Here is a 20,051-nt window from a genome sequence, read left to right as displayed (position 1 = left end):
ACTCATATGAGACAACATAAAGAAAGCCTTTAAAATGCCATGTGGGCAATAGGGAGGAGCGAGAAATTTGATTCAGTTCTCATTTTAAGTCGAATCTGTCAAATTCGCACTTTCCTGGGCTCCTGCTGGGAGGAAGGGTGGGATATCAATCAATCAAATAAATAAGGGAACTAAAACGCGGCCATCCTTTGACAGTCGCACTTATCCACATTTTGCAATGCAGCTCGACAACCAATGTGTACAAAAATGCATGTTAGGGAAAAATGTTTATAAAAATGGATACGTGAGTGAAAATAACACATAAAATGCATTGTAAGAAATTGCTTACAAAAATGTGTACAGTAGCCACAACTGTCTACAAAAATGTGTTTATTACGAGAAATTTGCACTAAAATGCTGGAGAATTTTCATGAGGATTTTTTTTAAAATACACAAAATGTTGCAGAAATGTGGTGAACTGAAGACTGAAAAAATGAGAAACTGAAATCAACAGTTCTTTTCATCCCTAGTGAACACACATGTTTTCTATTAAAATTTGTCAGAGTTCAGTTTGCTAACAGAGTGGCTATATGATCTGTTGGAGCGGAAGAAAGTCTGGCTAAGGGAGGGGAGAAATCCACACCACAATGGTTTTTAAAAAGAAATATGTGGAGGTTGACTGATGGAGGTTTGGACCATTTGATGGCTATTAGCCATGAGAGCTAAGTGGCATCTCCTATTACAGAGGCACCATACCTTTGTATACCAGATGCCAAGACAAAACAATGGGAGAGGATTGTTGCCTTCATGCCCTGCTTATGAGGCAGGCAGGGCCAGCTCCAGGCATGCTGGGGCCCTTGGGCATCAGCTTGCCCTGGCCCCTGGTGTGTGTGCGTGTGCATGCACATGCGCAGCCCCCCCACCTAGCTGTCCCCTGTCTTCTACCATTGCCCTTAACGAAGATGGCAGCCATGGTTTCCCTAAGGGGATGAAGCCTCCGCAGCCATCTTTATCTTTTTTTTTTATCATTAATTTTTATTCAAAGTTTCAAAAAACAAAACAAAACAAAACAAAAACAAATTAATAACTAATACAATAAAATAAAATGTTGACTTCCGATTTGTCGCAGATCAGTTATAGATCTATAATATATAACAAACCTGTCTCTTAATATATTACAAAATCACTTTCCTCCAGTAGTTATCTTAATTAATCATCAAATCTCATTAACATTACTTTATTCTTTCCACAAAAAGTCAGAGAGAGGCTTCCACTCCTTGAGAAATATATCCATCGATTTTTCTCCAAATAAACATGTCAATTAATCCATCTCATCAAGTCTGCTAGGTCCAGTAGTTTCAATAGCCATTCTCAGTGTTAATTCCATCTTCCATCTCCATCCTTGCACCCATAATAATCTTGCTGTCATAGTCATAGTCATATAATAAAAGTCTGATAGGAATTTCTTTCATCACAAATATTTCCTTGCCATCAATTCCGAATGTACCACTGAAATGTTGTTGTAAAGCTGCATCTCTGCTCCTCCTTTCCACAGAATGCACCATCACATCTCCAGAGAGTTTTTCCATTGTCACACATCTGGAATTAATTCTGTAAACTTTCTCCATTTCAAGTTCCATCAAATCCTTCCAATCCAGGAATTTTTTTGAACCATTGATATCTTTATCTCTAATCTCTTCACCAATTCCTTCAAAGACAGCGCTGAATTCCAAACAGTGATATTTGTCTCCAGGATCCATCACAACCATAAAATCCAAATCTTTTTCCAAGTCCATAGTTGATATATCTATTCCAATCTCCAGGGCTTGAACCTTTCCTTTAATTTTTCTTTCATCTTCTTTTATTTGTCCAGCCATATCTTTGGTCTCATCCACCTCCCCTCTCACAGAATCCTGAATTTCCTTCAGCTTCTGTCTCATTTTGCCAAATTCACTTTTCATCTCTTGTCTGCTCTGTCTCAGCTCCTGTCTCACCAGCTTAATCTCATTCATTATTTTCTGAAACATATCTAGATAGAGAACCCCTTTCTGTACATCCAGGGTCTCAGCCACCTTCTTGATTGTCATTCTTAACTATTCCCAAGCAAAGAACAGTTTATTTCTTTTTCCAGTCACAAAGGAGTTAATCCTCCAAGCCTGCTGACATCACCCTCTAGACAGCACAAACCGCCTTATCTCTTATGTGTCCAAAAGTGCAAAACAAATTTTGTTCACAGCATCCAAAAAATTAGTGGCATAAAAAGTAAGCAGATTCGTCAAAAAAAAAAAAAAGTAGATCAGAGAAAATAGTCTCAAATGTCATAAAATCAGATTTCTCTTTAGATTAGTTGCCCCTCATCCGTTTATATCTTTAAAATGCTCAATTCCATGCCAGCTTTTTGCAATAAAAAACAAAGATAGGCTATTTCGATTTTCTTCCTCCTTAATTCCGTGTATATGAGAGCAAGTTATAACTCACCCAGGGATTCTTTGTTGCTGATCTTTTAACAAATCTCTTTTACTGTAACGATAACAAAATGATAAGAGTAGATAGAAGAATGCTTGCCTGTTAGAATACGTTTTTCTTTAAAGAAAAAAAAACGTCTTGCTTAATCAGTTTGAGCTTGCTTGAAATTCACTGGCTCCGTCCGATGTTGCTGGCAGGTCCTTCGTTCCTAATGAATTCAAGTCCCCCAACAAACACAACGAAGCTTGTGGATAATCTCTTCGTTTCTCCCTTGGCTGGGAGAAAGTTTTTACCAGTCAAAAAAAACCTTTTGGCTGGTTTTAAAACTGAAAAAGCTTCCTCTGAGACGAGAGCTCGTCTCAGAGGCAGGCACAAGCTAAGCAATCCTTCCCGGAAGTCAACTAAGATGGCAGCAGCGGCTTCAGTACCTTAGGGAAGCCGTGGCCGCCGTCTTCATTAAGGGCAATGCTAAAAGGCAGGAGACAGGTAGATGGGGCAAGGGAATGGCGGGCAGGCGGAAGCTCCTGCCTGCAATCCGCGGATGGTACCGTGGATCGCAGAAGGGAAGTGGAGGGCCCCTCAGGGGCTCCTGTAGCTCCAGGGCCCTCGGGCCAGTGCTCCACCCGGCCGCCCTTTAGAACTGGCCCTGTCAGCAGGGATAGTTAATGTGGTGCCCTCCATATGTTGTGGATTACTGCTCCCATTATCCCTGACCATTGGCCATGTTGACTGAGGCTCGTGGAAGCTGTAGCCCATGACACATGGAAAGCACCACACCAGACACCCCTGTTCTTAGAGGTATCTGGTTAGACACTGCTGGGTTCCAAATGCTGGATCAAGATGGCACTGGCCTGATCCAGCAAGGCAATAATTCTGTTCTTATGACTGCAATATATCCTGTGTGCCATATTACCCGAGAGGAAACAACAGAATCTGACTTATTTTCTGCAGTCTTTTCTACACAGCACCGTTTCATGCCAAGTTTGCCCTATGGTATGAAAGGTCTTAGTCTTTGGTTTGATGAAATGCAAAGCCTTAAAACAGTATGCAGTTGGCCTGTCTAGACAGTTTTTAAGGACTTGACAAGAAGATTTCTACACCACTTAGAATGTGGTAGGCAGGCCACTTTTCCCAGTGTTTATGACCATGTCAAAGTTTTGCTAATACACATCATTCAAACTTATCTGTGCTGCTGACTTCCGGGAAGGGTGACTTAGCCTGTGCCTGCTTTTGAGACGGGCTCCTGCCTCAAAAGAAGCTTATTCAGATATATCAGTCAGTTTTTTCTTTTTTTTTTTTGACTGATTAAACTTCTCCCGGGTAGGGAGAAACGAAGAGATTAACCTCAAAGCCTATTTTTGTTGGGACGACCAGATCTCATTAATTTATGGGACGAGGTCCAGCCGACGAAGGTGGGACGGATTTTCAACAGCAAGCTCTATCTGTTAAAGCGAACGTTCATCTTATCTTCTAAGAGAGAACGCACTAACAGGCAAGCACCCTTCTTTCTATATTTTTCTTTTACTTGACTTAAATTGTTGCTGTTTAAAAGAGATTTGCCAGGTTGATCGGTTTTTGACATCTCACTGGGGAGCCGTAACTTCTCTCTGCTACGCACTAATTAATAGCTTATCTCTGTTTTTGTTGCAAAAAGCTGTCCTGGATTTGCATTCTAAAGATATACACAGAAGAGGGATTTCTATTCCAGATTTTTATTTTGAAAAATATTATACTGTTTTGAGACTACTCTCTTTTTGGTCTATTTTATTTTGACGAATCTGTTTCTTGACGATTGCCATTAATTGTTTCGATCCTGGGAACTGCATTTTGTTTACTTAACTATTGGAGAGATAAGGCTGTCTGCTCTGTTTATACTGTGATGTCACCAAGTTTGGAGTATTAACCCAATTGTTGCTGAAATAAGAAGTGGTTTTCCTATATTTTTCTTTTAAAATGGCAATTAAGAAAGTGGCTGAGAATCTGGAAATAACTATGTTTCAGAAAATAATGGATGAGATTGAGATAATGAAAATTGAATTGAGTAAAATGAAGCAGGAGATTAAAGATATAAGGGTCCCTGTGAGAGAGGTGACCCTGGAAGGGGTCCCTGTGAGAGAGGAGACCCCGGAGATTGGAACAGGGGTCCCTGTGAGAGAGGAGACCCTGGAGACTGGAATAGGGGTCCCTGTGAGAGAGGAGATCCTGGAGATTGGAACAAACGTGGAACAGGAACAAGATTTGGAGTCTATGGACTTTAGAAATAAAATCTATTGTTTGGAACTCAATGTTATCTCTGAAGAAATTAATGAAGATTCTAGAGATAAAGTTATCAATGGCATGGACTATCTTCTGGACTGGAATGATGTGATGGAGCCCAATATAGAGAAAATCTATGGACTTAACTGCAGCCATGTGACAATGGAAAAACTTTTAAGAGATGACCCAGTGTATTTTGAAAAAAAGAACAGAGATATGATTTTACAGCAGTATTTCAGCAACCTATTCAGAATGGATGGCAAGAAAATATTTGGGATAGAGGTAATTCCCATCAGACTCTTACTATATGACTATGGCTTTGACAGCAAGATTATTATGGAATACTGATAATGGAAGATTGGATATTGAAATTACTGGACTTAACAAGACTACTGAAGATGGAAGATGGAAAATGGAATTACTAGAGATAATAGAACAATGGCTACTGAAATTACTGAACCTAACAGATTCTGATGTGATGGATTAATTGAAATGTTTATTTTGACTATGGTTATGACAATAAGATTATCATAATTAGTAATGAGATGGATTAATCGATATGCTTATCTGGAAAAAAAAATTGATAGATATATTTCTTAAAGAATTGAAACCTCTCTTTGACTTTTTGTGGAAAGAATAAAGTAATGTTTATGAGATTTGATGATTAAGTAAGATAACTACTGGAGGAAAGTGATTTTATAATATGACTTAAGAGACAGGATTGTTATATATTATAGACTTATAACTGATTTGATCTTTGACAAATGGGAAGTCAATATTTTACTCTTTATTTTTTATTTTTGTTTTTTTTTTCTTTTTTTCTTTTTGTTTAACTATTTTTGATTTTGTTTTTTGTCTTTGAATGTTTTATGATTTTGTCTTGTATGTTTTATGAAAATCTGAATAAAAATTATTGAACAAACTTATCTGTGCTGCCATAAGGCCTACAGATTTCCTTCTTTTAAATGAAAACTAGGATGCTCAGGATTTTAATAGGTTACAGCTGCACAAAAGAACATCAGAGTTATGACTTATCTATTCCAGCAGAAGGCAGGCCCAATATCAAAGACCACTTACAGAGATCCTGAATGGACAAGGAAGTTCTACAGTCCCAACCACAACGATCCATACCTTAAAATGAGTGAACATCCCCTTGGTGAACAACCTTGAGCAATTGCCCATAGTTCAGAAAAAACAATGTCCAACAAGGATCGAGCAATATGAGCACAAAACACATTTGCTCTCTAATAGCAAACTGAAAAGATAAAGTTGTTTAATAGCAGGTTTCCACTGCTAGCACTCTCTAACCACCCATTAATGCACACAGAAAGCCTAATATTACAGTTCCAATACATTATAGCCAGTTAAGTACATTTTTCTGCCTGCTTTTGACATCTCAATGTTTATAGCTATGCTTTTTGAACTAGCATATAGGATTATTCCTGAAGGAGAACCTTCCACTAAGGATTAATTTATACAACCACTTTCAATGTTTATTTATCAATCTGCATAAACATTTTTTCTCAACCCAGACTTAAAATTCACATAGCTGAAATGTTGCTCTGAAAGCTCCATTGCCCTGTTTGCCATGCCCTCCTATCTTTCAGCTGCCAAGGCACACTTCAGACATTTATAGCCCAGTCCCAAAGACAGTTGCTTGTAAACCCACTGATTTCAGTGGTACAAGCTTACTAGTCATAAGCTGCTCTGAGGAAAGCCATAATACAAGAATTTGATATCTATCAAATGCTTAGTATAAGCTAGAGACACTGAACTATATATATATGCAGTTCTTACACTTGACACATTAGTGTGAGATCATTTGATTCCATTTAAAAGTTGGCCATGGGCTGGTTCAAAACAGCATGCTCATCTGGGTTTATTGTTTTATCAAATGTACATCAGCAAAATTAAATTATAAATTCATGAAGGATAAGGCTACCAATGGTACTATCCATGATGACTATGCTCTGCCTCCACGGTTGGAGGTAGGATGCTTCTGAATACCAGCGGAATCCCAAGTGGGAAGACGGCTGCTACATACGACCCTTGCTTGCAGGCTTCCCATTGGGACATCTGGCTGCCCACTGAGAGAACAGGATGCTGAATGAGATGGGCCATTGGTCTGATCCAACAGGGCTCTTCTGAACTATTGAACAACCACTGTGATGTTTGATGAATAATCCCCAAGACACTCCAGTTTCAAGGCCTGCACAGATCCCATCCTATCCATCTAGTAAAGGGGTAGAGAGAAAGGAAATAACCACGGGGTACAGGGAGCAGGAGGCGGCAAAGAGAAGAAAGAGTACACATCTGAGTGCCAGTCAGTGCTACCAGAGACTGACAGAAAAACAATGTAAGAGCCTTGTTGGATCTAATCCAACACCAATCTAGTTCAGCATCCTCTTTCCCTCCAGTAGGCAACTAGATGCTTATGGGAAGCACAACAATAGCCCTTTCTTTCTGTTATTCCCTTGGGCCTGATATTCAGAGCCATAATATCTAGATCCTGAAGCAGCATAGTAAGCCTAGCAGCAATTTGTAGCCTGGAGATGTAGCTGAAAATCTACCAAAAAAAGGAAAGTCCAAAAAGTGTCACTATGTTTAGCATTACCATATTTACCCCTTTATTTTGCCATATGAGTAAATCCCTGACCTATTCCTCAATCACATGTTTACTAGGCAACTTGCAGCATTGTGAAACTTTGTTAAACCATAAGTGTGGCTCTCAGAACTCAAGCAAATGAAATTTCTCATGCGCTGAGGGTAGATCCTAGTAACACACACAGATTGTTTTTACATGCCCCCCCTCCCCCTCTCCTAACACTTCTCTCCACAAGGGAGAATCCACTGCATGTTCCTATAGAAAATGGACCCGAGTCTGCCCCTGGTGTGTGCAATTTACAGTGTTGGTTTGGCTTCAAAATGGTTTGGGACCAGGTTATCTGAAGGAGTAAAAGACAAAACAAAGTGAAGAGCATTCAAAAGCTCGCAAAAAAGGGGGGGGGAAAAACCCCCCAAAATGCCACACAAGATCAGGGAGATATTTTTTTTTTCAAAATGGTTTTTATTGTATAAATCTGTATTGGAACTTGCCCAACGCGTTTCAGCCCAACCAGGGCTTTCATCAGGGGCTATAAACGTAACAGAAAATTACAATGAAATGGACAGACCTTTATCACTTACATATCTAAAATTAAGGAATACTATGAGTATAACATATATTTTGTGACTAACAGTTCTAATGATATTTTCTTTAAAAGTAAACTTTTTGGATTTCTTTTACACAAATGTAAATACAGAATCTTTACTTTAAATTGCAAAAATAAACTTGGATAAAAAAGCATTGTTATACTTTGTTGTAAAAAATATAAAAAGGCATTGTTATACTTAATAATTAAAATTTTTCTTATAGCAACAAAGCATGATGATTGCATCATATATAAAAATATACCAAGGATTGAATTGTTTTGTAATAGTTTCCAAGAGTAGAAAACAAAACATGTATAAGGTTATTTCAACTTATGAGAAACAATATAACTAAACAGACATTACTTGTACTCACATGTTTGTAAATCTAAAGAAATTTCTTTGTGTAAAAACAAAGTAACTACAACTTTTCTCAAAAGCACCATAGGCTATATAATTTTATAATGGTTTACAGAAGGAAACTATATGACTTATATAGGTTTTTTTATTTAATTTTTTTTAAAAAAAACATGGTAATTAATTTGACCTTTAGGTGTAGGATTAGTTACACCTGGAGTACACCTTATGTAAAAGTCAAATAAAACTAGTTACATAAATCATTAAATTTAAATATACAAATATTGTTATAAGAGAGGAACCAATGAGAAATCTTCATTTAATCCATTTGGTATTATAGTTTTAAGTCTTAAAATCCATTCTATTTCTTTTTTGTTAAGAAGAAACAAAGGAGATGCTCCTTGTATCTTCTGTAAAACCCAAAATTTAAATCCTGTTCTGACGTATTGAGTGCATTGAAGACAATGTGAAACCAAAGGTACCCCTATTCTTTTATTCTTAATGTTGCTCAAATGTTCTCCAATTCGTATTTTCACTTTTCTTGTTGTTTGTCCCACATATAATTTCAAACATCCACATTGAATTACATAGATTACTTGATCAGTATTACAATTTGAAAAATGATATAATGTGTATTTTCTTTGATCTCTGTGATTGATGAAATGAAAAGTTTTAGAGGTATATTTACACATTGTGCAATGGCCACACGGATGATGACCCACTGGTGGATTGATATTTGGAAAGATATAAGAAGAAGAGGACACCTGTTCTTTAAAATCACTCTTAATCAAAATATCTTTCAAATTCCTGGTTCTTTTGTGTGAAAAAAGAGGTAAGTTATGACAGCCTGGAATATGTTGCACTATGTGCCAATTTTTCTTTATACTATTTTGTATCTTATTTGTGATATGGTTGTATGTTAGATTACAATGCATTCTGAAATTTGATGCTTTTGTAGTCTTTTGCAACAGATCTGACCTATTTCTTTGTTTTGCTTTTTGTAAGTTTTTTTCAACTACTGCAGATGGATACCCTCTATTGATAAATTGTTGTTTTAAAATATCTGATTGTGAAAGGAAATCTTTTTCCAAAGAGCAGTTTCTTTTAATTCTCAGGAATTGTCCATGAGGCAAATTGTGCCTGAGAGCTGAAGGATGAAAGCTATCAAAACCGAGATAAGTGTTTTTATCTGTAGACTTCCTATAGATAGTGGTGTGAAGATGATTATCTTTTTTGCTGACCAATAGATCTAAAAAAATAATTTCTGTTTTATCCCATTGGTAATCTAGTCGGATATTAGTGTCCTTATTATTTATCCACTCTATAAATTCCTTGAATGATTCTATTGAGCCTTTCCAGATGCAGAAAATATCATCTATAAATCTCCACCAGCAAGATAAATGTTGTGCAAATCTATTTGAAGATTCAAAAACATCTTTTTCGAAAGATTCCATAAACAAATTGGCAATCTCCGGGGCCATTGGGCAGCCCATGGCCATCCCTTTATTTGCCAGTAATATGTCTGACCAAACCTAAAATAGTTCTTACACATGGCTATATCTGCCAACTCACACAAAAAGTGTGTGGGGCGGGTAAGTAATGTCACGTCTTTCTAGAGTGGATCGAATGATGTCCAGAGCTTCTTGCTGTGGTATACTTGTATATAATGATTGCACATCCAAGGTGACCAACAAGTCAGAGGACTGTATCTGGATAGATTTCGTCTTATTAATAAAATCAGTGGAATCTCTTATGTATGATGGTATCAAGGGTACAAATGGTTTTAAAAAGTGGTCTACAAATTGTGAAAGAGGTTCCAAAATGGAACCACATCCTGAAACGATTGGGCGTCCTGGAGGGGGGATTACCTTTTTATGTATTTTAGGTAAAATATAAAAAACAGGAATTCTAGGATTTTCTTTACACAAAAAACGTCGTTCTTCTTGAGTAATATAACCCAAACACATACCTTCTTCCAAGGTGTTCTCAATATCTCTTGTAATTGAAACGGTAGGGTTACTATCACATACTCTATATGCAGTAATATCCATTAATTGTCGTTGTACCTCTTTTTTATACATATCTACATCCTGTATAACAAATGCACCCCCTTTGTCTGCTGATTTTATGACGATTGAAGTGTCCTCAGACATGATTTTTAATGCACGTTGTTCTTCATTACTAAGATTACGATAACGTTGATGGGATGTTATTTCATGTTGTTCCAGATCTCGAGTAACTAATTTCTCGAAGGTTTGCACTAAAGGATCTACAGGTCCTGGTGGCATAAACTTTGATGGTGGTTTAAACATGCTCTTTGAATCTGTGTAATGGGAGGTGGTATTCCCAAAATATTGTCGGAGTCTAATATTTCTAAAAAAAACAAACAAATCCAACCTGGTTTGTACTGAAATCCAAAAAGTTTACTTTTAAAGAAAATATCATTAGAACTGTTAGTCACAAAATATATGTTGTTATACTCATAGTATTCCTTAATTTTAGATATGTAAGTGATAAAGGTCTGTCCATTTCATTGTAATTTTCTGTTACGTTTATAGCCCCTGATGAAAGCCCTGGTTGGGCTGAAACGCATTGGGCAAGTTCCAATACAGATTTATACAATAAAAACCGTTTTGAAAAATTTTTTTTATCTCCCTGATCTTGTGTGGCATTTTGGGGGGTTTTTCCCCCTCCTTTTTTTGTGAGTTTTTGCTATCTGAAGGAGTGCCTGCACCTGTATGAGCCTGCCTGAGCTCCAAGATTAGCCAGTGAGGCCCTGCTCTCTAGCCTGTCAACAATTAATAAAAGGCACAACAATTAATTAAGTTTAACACGTAATTGTGTAACTATTTTATACATAACCTTGCGAGGACAACTACCATGAATGGTGGTTTATAAATCTTTTAATAAACAAAATAAATGTGAAGGAGCCACCACAAAACAATCATAACTTCACGGACAATGTTTTTTAGCATAGGGTTTCATGCAGTCAGCTAATAAAGGGATACAACATGCATGTGAAATACTCTGTTATCTTGCAACTGGCTCCTAGTCACCACAAAAATACACTTTTTATTTGTTTCTGTCCTGGGGGGGGGCACAGTTTGGGTATTAGTTCCAGAGTGCAATCCTGCCTCTCTCTAATGTTGATGGCTGGGAAGGGGATTAGGGTGGTGTGTGGTTGCTTTTCTGTTGGCCCCTACTAGCAGAAAGGATCCCTGCTAGTGTGGAGGGACTCCGCTGTAGCAAAGGCCCCAACTTTGTCCAGTGGGTAGAAAGCTTCCGTCCCCAGTAAGCCCCAATATAGGGCGTTTTGAGACAGGGTCAGGGAACCAGTGGTGCAATCCAGAGGTGGGCTGGGTCCATCAACTATAGCAGACTGGAGCGGGCAGAATGAAAAATAAAGCAAAACATGCCTGCTGTCTGTGATGTTCCTATATTAATGTATATATGGTAAGTGTTGGTTGTTTAGAAGACACATGGTAAGTGGAGTGAAAGAGGAGGGGGAGTGAATGGGCAGTAGAATGCTAGATGATTGGCTGAGTGTTTAAAATGGCTGAATGTATAAAAGGAAGAGAGACAGTGGAATCTGAGAGGTGGTGGTGGTGGATGATGTGAACTGAGTGGGTTGCTTGGTGGGGTTTAGAGAGTTGTTTGCCAGGAGAAAGTGGAGAAGGAGGGGGGTGGAGTTCGGATTAGTATTGAGTAAAACCATATGCTTATGTGCCTTAAGAATAAATCTTGTTAATCTTGTCAGCTTTGTTATCTGTCATAAATACTTAATCTGGTTTACCAAAGGCCTAATCCTTGGCTGGGGTTTCACAGACCAGAAGGGAGGGTAAGGTAATGACCAAGGCTGAAGGGAAACTGTAACAAATGGTGGCAGCGGTGAAGAGAATAACAATACCAGTATTCAGAGTCTCTGGAAATACTAGTATTAGGACGTGACCGGTGGTTGCCTAGCAGGGGGATCTGTTGAGATCTGTGATAGAGCGGGGAGAGAAACCATATAAAAGGACAGTCTGGACTGGTGGAGTCCCTGGTGGTGCCTAGAGACAGGCAGTAACCACGAGCAGGTAGGAACCTGACAGGGAGAGCCAGGGAAGGGCGTCACACTGTCCCTTCTACCCTGGCCAGCATAAGCCAGGAGGGCTTGGAATGCAGTGGTAGACTTGCTTTGAACAGTTAAAATGCAGTATAGAAATGCTGCGTATTATCATGCAACCCTGCCATTTTTGTCTCCATCTCCAAATAAGGCACCAAGCAAATTTCAGCAAGGTATGACTGAGAAGGATGAAGCAGAACTCGTGCCTTAGTTGTTAAAGAGAAGTCATTAATTCCCTTGTAGCAACGCAAGCTGTAATTTCTATGTTCATGTGTTGAAGAATGGTCTTTTCAGGTGAGAACGGCATTACAATCTGCAAAATCACTCCAGTTCTGTGGTAACTAGAAACAGGTTTCTGCTGAAGATAAAGCCCAGCAAATTTACAATACTGGTTGTCAGGCACTTGCTCTTTCAGAGCTATGCAGGCATTGTAGGGGAAAGCAACCAACTACAAGAGATATTTTTCAGATGAATGATTAGCTGCTGCATAAGTACACATATTAAACCAAAGTTCCTATGCAACAATTGACCAATGTCAGATTTTTTTTTAGTGTTTCATACAAAAGTTGCTTAACAGAATGCATTTGCTTAGCCTAAAAAATGAAATAAAATGTGGATAAAAAAGGGAAGATTTGACTTTACATATGAATGCAGCCATTACCAACTACATTCAAAGGTTTTTAGTTTTATTTTATTTATTTAATTTAATTTATATACCGCCCTAAGCCCGAAGGCTCTCTGGGCGGTGTACAAAAAGATAAAAAAACAAGCAATGTATAAATACAATAAATCAAGAAAACAAAACAAACAAACAATAAAAGAACCAAACAACATCCAAAATACAAATAATGATGAAAATGCTATTAAAACACACTTTAAAATGCCTGGGAGTATAAAAAGGTTTTCACCTGGCGCCGAAAAGATAGTAGCGTCGGCGCCAGGCGCACCTCATTGCGGGGGCTGTTCCACAGTTCGGGGGCCACCACAGAAAAGGCCCTGGTTCTAGTCACCACCCTCCGAGCTTCTCGATGGGATGGCACTCGGAGGAGGGCCTTAGATGTTGAGCGCAGTGTCCGGGTAGGTTCATATTGAGAGAGGCGGTCCACCAGGTATTGCGGTCCCATGCCGTGTAGGGCTTTATAGGTCAAAACCAGCACTTTAAATCTAGCCCGGAAACAAACAGGAAGCCAGTGCAGACGGGCCAGAACAGGTGTTATATGAGCGGACCTTCTGGTCCGTGTCAGCAATCTGGCCGCTGCATTCTGGACTAGTTGTAGTTTCCAAACAGTCTTCAAGGGCAGCCCAACGTAGAGCGCATTGCAGTAGTCCAGTCTAGAAGTTACCAGAGCATGAACAACTGAGGCGAGGTCGTCACTGTCCAGATAGGGACGTAGCTGGGCTACCAGGCGAAGATGGTAGAAAGCATTCCGTGCCACCGAGGCCACCTGGGCCTCAAGTGACAAGGAAGAATCAAAAAGAACCCCCAAGCTACGCACCTGTTCCTTCAAGGGGAGTGTAACCCCATCAAGAACAGGATGAACATCCTCCATCTGGGCAGAGAAGGCACTCACCAACAGCGTCTCGGTCTTGTCTGGATTGAGCTTCAGTCTGTTAGCTCCCATCCAGTCCATTATCGCGGCCAGACAGCGGTTTAGCACGTTAACAGCCTCACCTGAAGAGGATGAAAAGGAGAAATAGAGCTGCGTGTCATCAGCGTACTGATGGCAACGCACCCCAAAACTCCTGATGACCGCACCCAGCGGCTTCATGTAGATGTTGAAAAGCATGGGGGACAGTACCGATCCCTGCGGGACTCCACAATGGAGAGTCCAGGGCATTGAGCAATGTTCCCCAAGCACTACCTTCTGGTGGCGACCCACCAAGTAGGAGCGGAGCCACTGCCAAGCAGTACCCCGAACTCCCAACTCCGTGAGTCTTCCCAGAAGGATACCATGGTCGATGGTATCAAAAGCAGCTGAGAGATCAAGGAGAATCAACAGGGTCACACTCCCCCTGTCCCTCTCCCGACAAAGGTCATCATACAGGGTGACCAAGGCTGTTTCGGTGCCAAAACCGGGCCTGAAACCGGATTGAAATGGATCAAGATAATCAGTGTCATCCAAGAGCCCCTGGAGCTGGCCGGCAACCACCGTTCTAGCACCTTGCCCAGGAACGGAACATTCACCACAGGTCTATAGTTGTTCAGGTTATCTGGGTCCAAAGAGGGTTTCTTCAGGAGCGGTCTCACAACCGCCTCTTTCAGGCAGTCAGGGACCACTCCCTCTCTCAGAGAGGCGTTTATTATCTCCTTGGCCCAGCCAGCGGTTCCGGTCCTGCCAGCTTTCACCAGCCAAGAGGGGCAAGGGTCCAGAACAGATGTGGTCGCCCGCACCAGTCCAAGGATCTTGTCAACATCCTCAAGCTGTACAGACTGAAACTCATCCAATAAACAAGGACAAGACCATGTTCTGGATGCTTCATTAGATCCCACTGCCATAATATTGGAGTCTAAGTCCCGGCGAATGCATGCGATCTTATCCTGGAAGTGCCTCGTGAACTCATCACAGCGGGCTACAGATGAATCTATAATGTCCCGAGGGCCAGAATGTAAAAGCCCTTGAACGATTTTAAAGAGCTCCGCCGGGCGGGAGAGAGATGCCTTAATTGTGGCAGCAAAATATCTCTTTTTTGCTGCCCTCACCGCTGCTGTATATCGCTTAGAGCAGGCACTTACCAAGGCATAATTGCATTCGTCGGGAGTCCGCCTCCATCTGCACTCAAGCCTCCTCCTCTCTTGCTTCATTGCTCTCAGCTCCGAGGTATACCATGGGGCTGTATGAGCTCTACATAGGAGGGGGCGCATAGGAGCGATCGTGTCAACTGCCCGGGTCAGCTCCGTATTCCACAATCCAACCAGGGCTTCGACAGAAGCGCCAGTCTTCTCAGTCGGGAAATCCCCCAGAGCCCTTTGGAAACCCTCAGGATCCATTAGTCTCCGGGGGCGGACCAATTTAATAGGCCCCCCACCCTTGCAGAGGGAAAGGGTCGCCGTGAGCCTAAACTTCAGCAAGCGGTGATCTGTCCATGACAATGGGATAGATGAAAAAACCCCAACCACCAGATCACCATCTCCATGTCCAGTAGCGAAGATCAAATCAAGAGTATGTCCCGACACATGCGTTGGGCCAGTAACAACCTGAGACAGCCCCATGGTTGTCATGGAGGCCATGAAGTCCTGAGCCGCCCCAGATAAAGCAGTCTCGGCATGGATGTTGAAGTCCCCCAGTACCAATAGTCTAGGGGACCGCAGCAATACCTCCGAGACTACCTCTGTCAGCTCAGTTAGGGAATTTGTTGGGCAGCCGGGTGGGCGGCACACCAACAAAATTCCCAGTCTGTCTCTCTGGCCCAGCACAAGGTGGAGACACTCCAAACCAGTCGACACCTGGACAGGGTGCTTGGTGAGTGAGAAAGAACTCCTATAGACCACAGCAACCCCACCTCCCCGTCCTTCGGTTCTACCATGATGCTGAACCGTATACCCAGGTGGGCAAAGCTGGGAAAGAGCAACTCCTCCCTGATCGCCCACCCAGGTCTCAGTTATGCACGCCAGGTCGGCCGCCTCCTCCACAATTAAATCATGAACAAGGGAGATCTTATGGTGAACCGACCTGACGTTTAACAACAGCACATGGAGATCCGAAGGCTGACTGATAGGACAACCAGCAGTCCTGGGGATGTGAGGAGAACCGGAACAAGTCACAGACACTACTTGTCTGGGACGAGTTCCCCTTATCTGGCACGTTCTCCTCACAACGCCGTACCTCCCATTACCCATCACTACGCTAATTGGGGCCCCCGAAAGTCTCCCCGGTCGATGTATAATACTCTCTCCCAGGCACATATTAAAACTAATAAAACACACAATACACACTCACCAAATCACAGTCACCCACACAATGCACATTCACACCAATACACACTAAAATTCACACACAGACACACACACACTGAATCAATCACGCACTACAACATACATATAAAACAATCAAACAATATTAAGATAACTACAAAACTTCCAAATAAAAACTCATACATCACAACTCAATCATTCACACATAATACACATGCAACCATATTAGTTGCCTCCAGGTGGCAGCAATGAGGCAAGATGTTACAATCTCAGAAGCTAAGCTATAGTAGCAACAGAGCCGCACTTAAAGGAGCTGCAGCAACAGCAGCAATGATGGCCAGATGACGATAAAACAAAAGGGACAGAGTCACACAGCATCCCAGAACAGCAAATGCAGCATTCACGCCCCCAAAAACAGATGACGACCCGCTCCACCTCCGATGACAATGATGGCGAAAATGGCGGAGACAGCGATGGCAAAAGCAACGTCCACACAACCAGCGAGAACAGCGACGGCCGACAATGCAGCAAGGCGGGAGCAGAACGAGCAGGGCAGCGACAGGGCAAAAACCCAAGCGGCAACAGCACCCACGACGACAGCGGCCCAAGAACAGCCGCGCCACAGCGGCCAGAAGCCAGAGGACCAGAGAAGGAGCAACAACGACGGCGGCAAAGACGCCCCGCAGCAGCCGCAAGCGGCAAAAAGCGGCAAGCGGCAACGACGGCAGCACCCAGACCGCTCGAACGCAGCACAACAGCCCGGTCCATGACCCAACGGCAGCAAATAAAGACTCTCAGTTCTGCTAATCAACACTAAGCAATACGAAATATGAGGCTGTGGCAGCATTCACATATAATGCAAAACCATGGAACAAGCTGCAGTAAGGCTCAGACTTCTGCAACCCCCTCCCTTTTCTGGAAGGTATTGCTTAACCATGACTGATGTGTGGCCTGGTGTGACAAACTGTGTTTAACACAACAGTTAGTTTCAAAGAAGCCAATCTCAAACTGTGGCTTCCAAAGCTGGCTTGTGGAAATTAAGCATACCTTGTCTGAATCATAATTCTGGTCTGTACAATTTGGCAAAACAAAGGTTGGCAAAAAGCAGAAGCAAAGGCTTCTGAACTCTTCCTCTCATCTGCACTGGAGGATGAAGCATGCAAGCCTGAGACTTGCGGTGGCTTGGGAATGTCACACTATACCATGTTGTAACATGAGATGCTAACATAGCCAGTGACCCTTCTGCCAACAACTGACCAGCTCAGAAAAAAAATGTTTTTCCTTTTGAGAGAGCAAGCTACTCAGCTCCGATTCTTTCTTGTTCATGGTAATTTTGGGCAAAATGATTGTGTGGTCCGGCACCAGTTTACACCCGCAGCAGAATCTCTACATAAAAGCTTTCCATGGACAAATCGTTTCAGGATGCACATAGCAGGAATACATGCCTGAATGCTCCTCTCCCTTGTGCCCTACTAAACTTTTGGCATATAGAAATCAAACATAAATAAGATAAAATGGTGCAGTCTAGGCTTCTGCCAGATGTACTACACATGCAGTGTAGTGTGTGTACATGCATACCCACAATTATACTCCCCACCCTGGTTCAACCTGAAATCATACATAACATTTTCCTAATTTTATAAATTGGCTCTAAATTTGGCAAGTCAGTTTTAATTTTAGGCTAAAATTTAAGCCTTATAAGTGAAAGAATGGGTATTTCCATTAACTATTATCTTTCTTTAATTACCATCAAATTCATTCATTTTGTCTACACTACCTCACCCAAGGAATGGGAACAACCAGGGAGGCCAAGATTGTATTACAGTCACTGACATGCAATAGCAGTTTTTATCAGAGATTCTGAGGATTTATTCCTCTTCATCTGTCTAGGCCTTAACTATAGAGAATCTATGTTCTTTATAGCTGATGTGCTTGTTACTTACTGCAACTACCATTTTAGTCTGTTTCAGGGCCCAGCATGACCTTAATCTAACTGTGCAGTTCTGCCCATGAGTGAAGTGTTTTCCCCACAGATTGCCAATGCGAGGTCTGTCATTCAGACCCTAAAGTGGAAGGGCTTTAACTCTTTACCCCCAGCAATTGCAATGTTCATTTCAAAACATTGGGTCATTGGGAAATGAATTGAATCTTTTATCAAAATGCAAATTGCAGACACAGGGGGCCTGATTTGGACTGAGACTTCATGGGGGGGGAGGGGAAGGCTTAAGGTCCCTAACACTTCCATGTTAGGGTCCCAATCCCTTGATTGCAATTTGTAGAGGAAAACCTGCATACAAAAGGCAAAAGTATGCAGTTAAGGTCATGTATAGTTTGGCCCTCAGATGAAACCATTCAGTGACGTGTCTTGCTTTGTAATGTAAGCTGGGATCCAACGACTCCAAGGGCCCTTAAGGAGTTGCATTTCTCAAAAAGCAGCTCCTCCTATCACATGGCAAATATCTTCTGAAACTGAGAGGAGGAGCATCAAAATCTGTCTAAAATGTGCTGTCCAAAGAAAAAAGTAAAAGCCCCATTGACAACACATAGTGTGCCTGAAGCACTTTGGATCCTAGTTCTACTAATTTGAGATTGTTAGAAAGAGGCTTGTTGATGGATACCCTGCACAAGATCATGACAACTCTGTTTTATGATTGTACATTAGGATTGTCCATTTTTATAGAAAAAAGACAGAATTCAATAAAAAATTGTGTCGCCAAGGAGGAGACCATAGTTTAAATATAGTTCTCCCCAATCACTTAGAACAGCTTTTCCCAACCTTTAGGTCCCCTGATGTTGCTGGACTACAATTCTCATCATTCTCATTCCTGATCATTGGCCATGCTGGCTGGGGCTGATGGGAGTTGTAGTCTAACAGCATCTGGGGACCAAAAGGTTGGGAAAAGCTGACTTAGAAAGCATCAGAATTTGCACAGAAGAAAAAAATACAACATACTAAATGCAAAGGTTCACTTACCATGCTATCTCTGTAGATATCAAACACAACTAGAAAGATTAGATGAGAAAAAGGAGTGGGGAAGAGGTGAGATTAATAGGTTTATTTAGAGAACAAAGCAAAAATTTAAAGTCATTTCATATCTTCTGTTTGTAGGTCTCCATAAAACTGAAGATGCTCATCTGATGTTCTACTAGAATTCTTCCTGTGCTGTGCTGAGATGCTCTGGGCAAAATGGGAGGAGGGTATATTCTTCCTCATTCCATCAACATCGTACTTGCCAGAAAACCAGGACAAATGAGAGCGCAAACCAAACCCTCAATCTGCTGCACTGTTGGGGGGCAGGGGAAAGATAGGATGGGACAGAGGTATCCCTTCATCCAGCCCAGAACAGCTTCGCTGGCCTCCACCCATGGAGTGACGCTAGGATAAAACTCCCTGTTCTGCCTGCTGGCTGCCCATTGGCAGCAGAGCCTGGAAAGCCCCCAAACAGGGTATTCTTTGGGAGGGGCTGAGATTGTGTGCCTGTGTGTACCCAAGAGAGTATGTGTGCAGTAGTACAGTGTGGCTACACCTACCACTGGCATGCAACCCGTGGAGGGTTGACCAAAAAAAGTTAGCCATCCCTCATTGAAGCTGTTGGGATTAGGCGAGTTTATTTATTATACAGCCACGAGATTGGCTGTATACTATAGTCAACATGGCTTTTTTTGCATTCCACCATGTTAAATAGCAAATACCCACCATGCCATTCTGCTGCTTCCCATAAGCTCATTTCAAAACAAAACATTACAAAACCTATAGTTCTGAACTCAGAAACGCTTGCTTATCAA

General features: G+C 41.4%; 1 protein-coding gene across 6 annotated transcripts in view; it reads right to left on the bottom strand.

Moving 5' to 3' along the window:
* The window catches only part of CDC123 (cell division cycle 123), a 60,694-nt gene that overhangs the window by 5,956 nt on the left and 34,687 nt on the right, over positions 1-20,051 (bottom strand). For all 6 annotated transcript variants that reach the window (XM_061582249.1, XM_061582246.1, XM_061582250.1 and 3 more), the window contains exon 11: positions 19,240-19,268. In XM_061582249.1, coding sequence (XP_061438233.1) covers positions 19,240-19,268 — 29 coding nt within the window. The remainder of the gene's footprint in view (positions 1-19,239; positions 19,269-20,051) is intronic.

This window comes from Rhineura floridana, chromosome 8 (assembly GCF_030035675.1).
Source record: "Rhineura floridana isolate rRhiFlo1 chromosome 8, rRhiFlo1.hap2, whole genome shotgun sequence".
Classification (NCBI taxonomy): Eukaryota; Metazoa; Chordata; class Lepidosauria; order Squamata; family Rhineuridae; genus Rhineura; species Rhineura floridana.
This window is presented reverse-complemented; position numbering and strand designations above follow the sequence as displayed.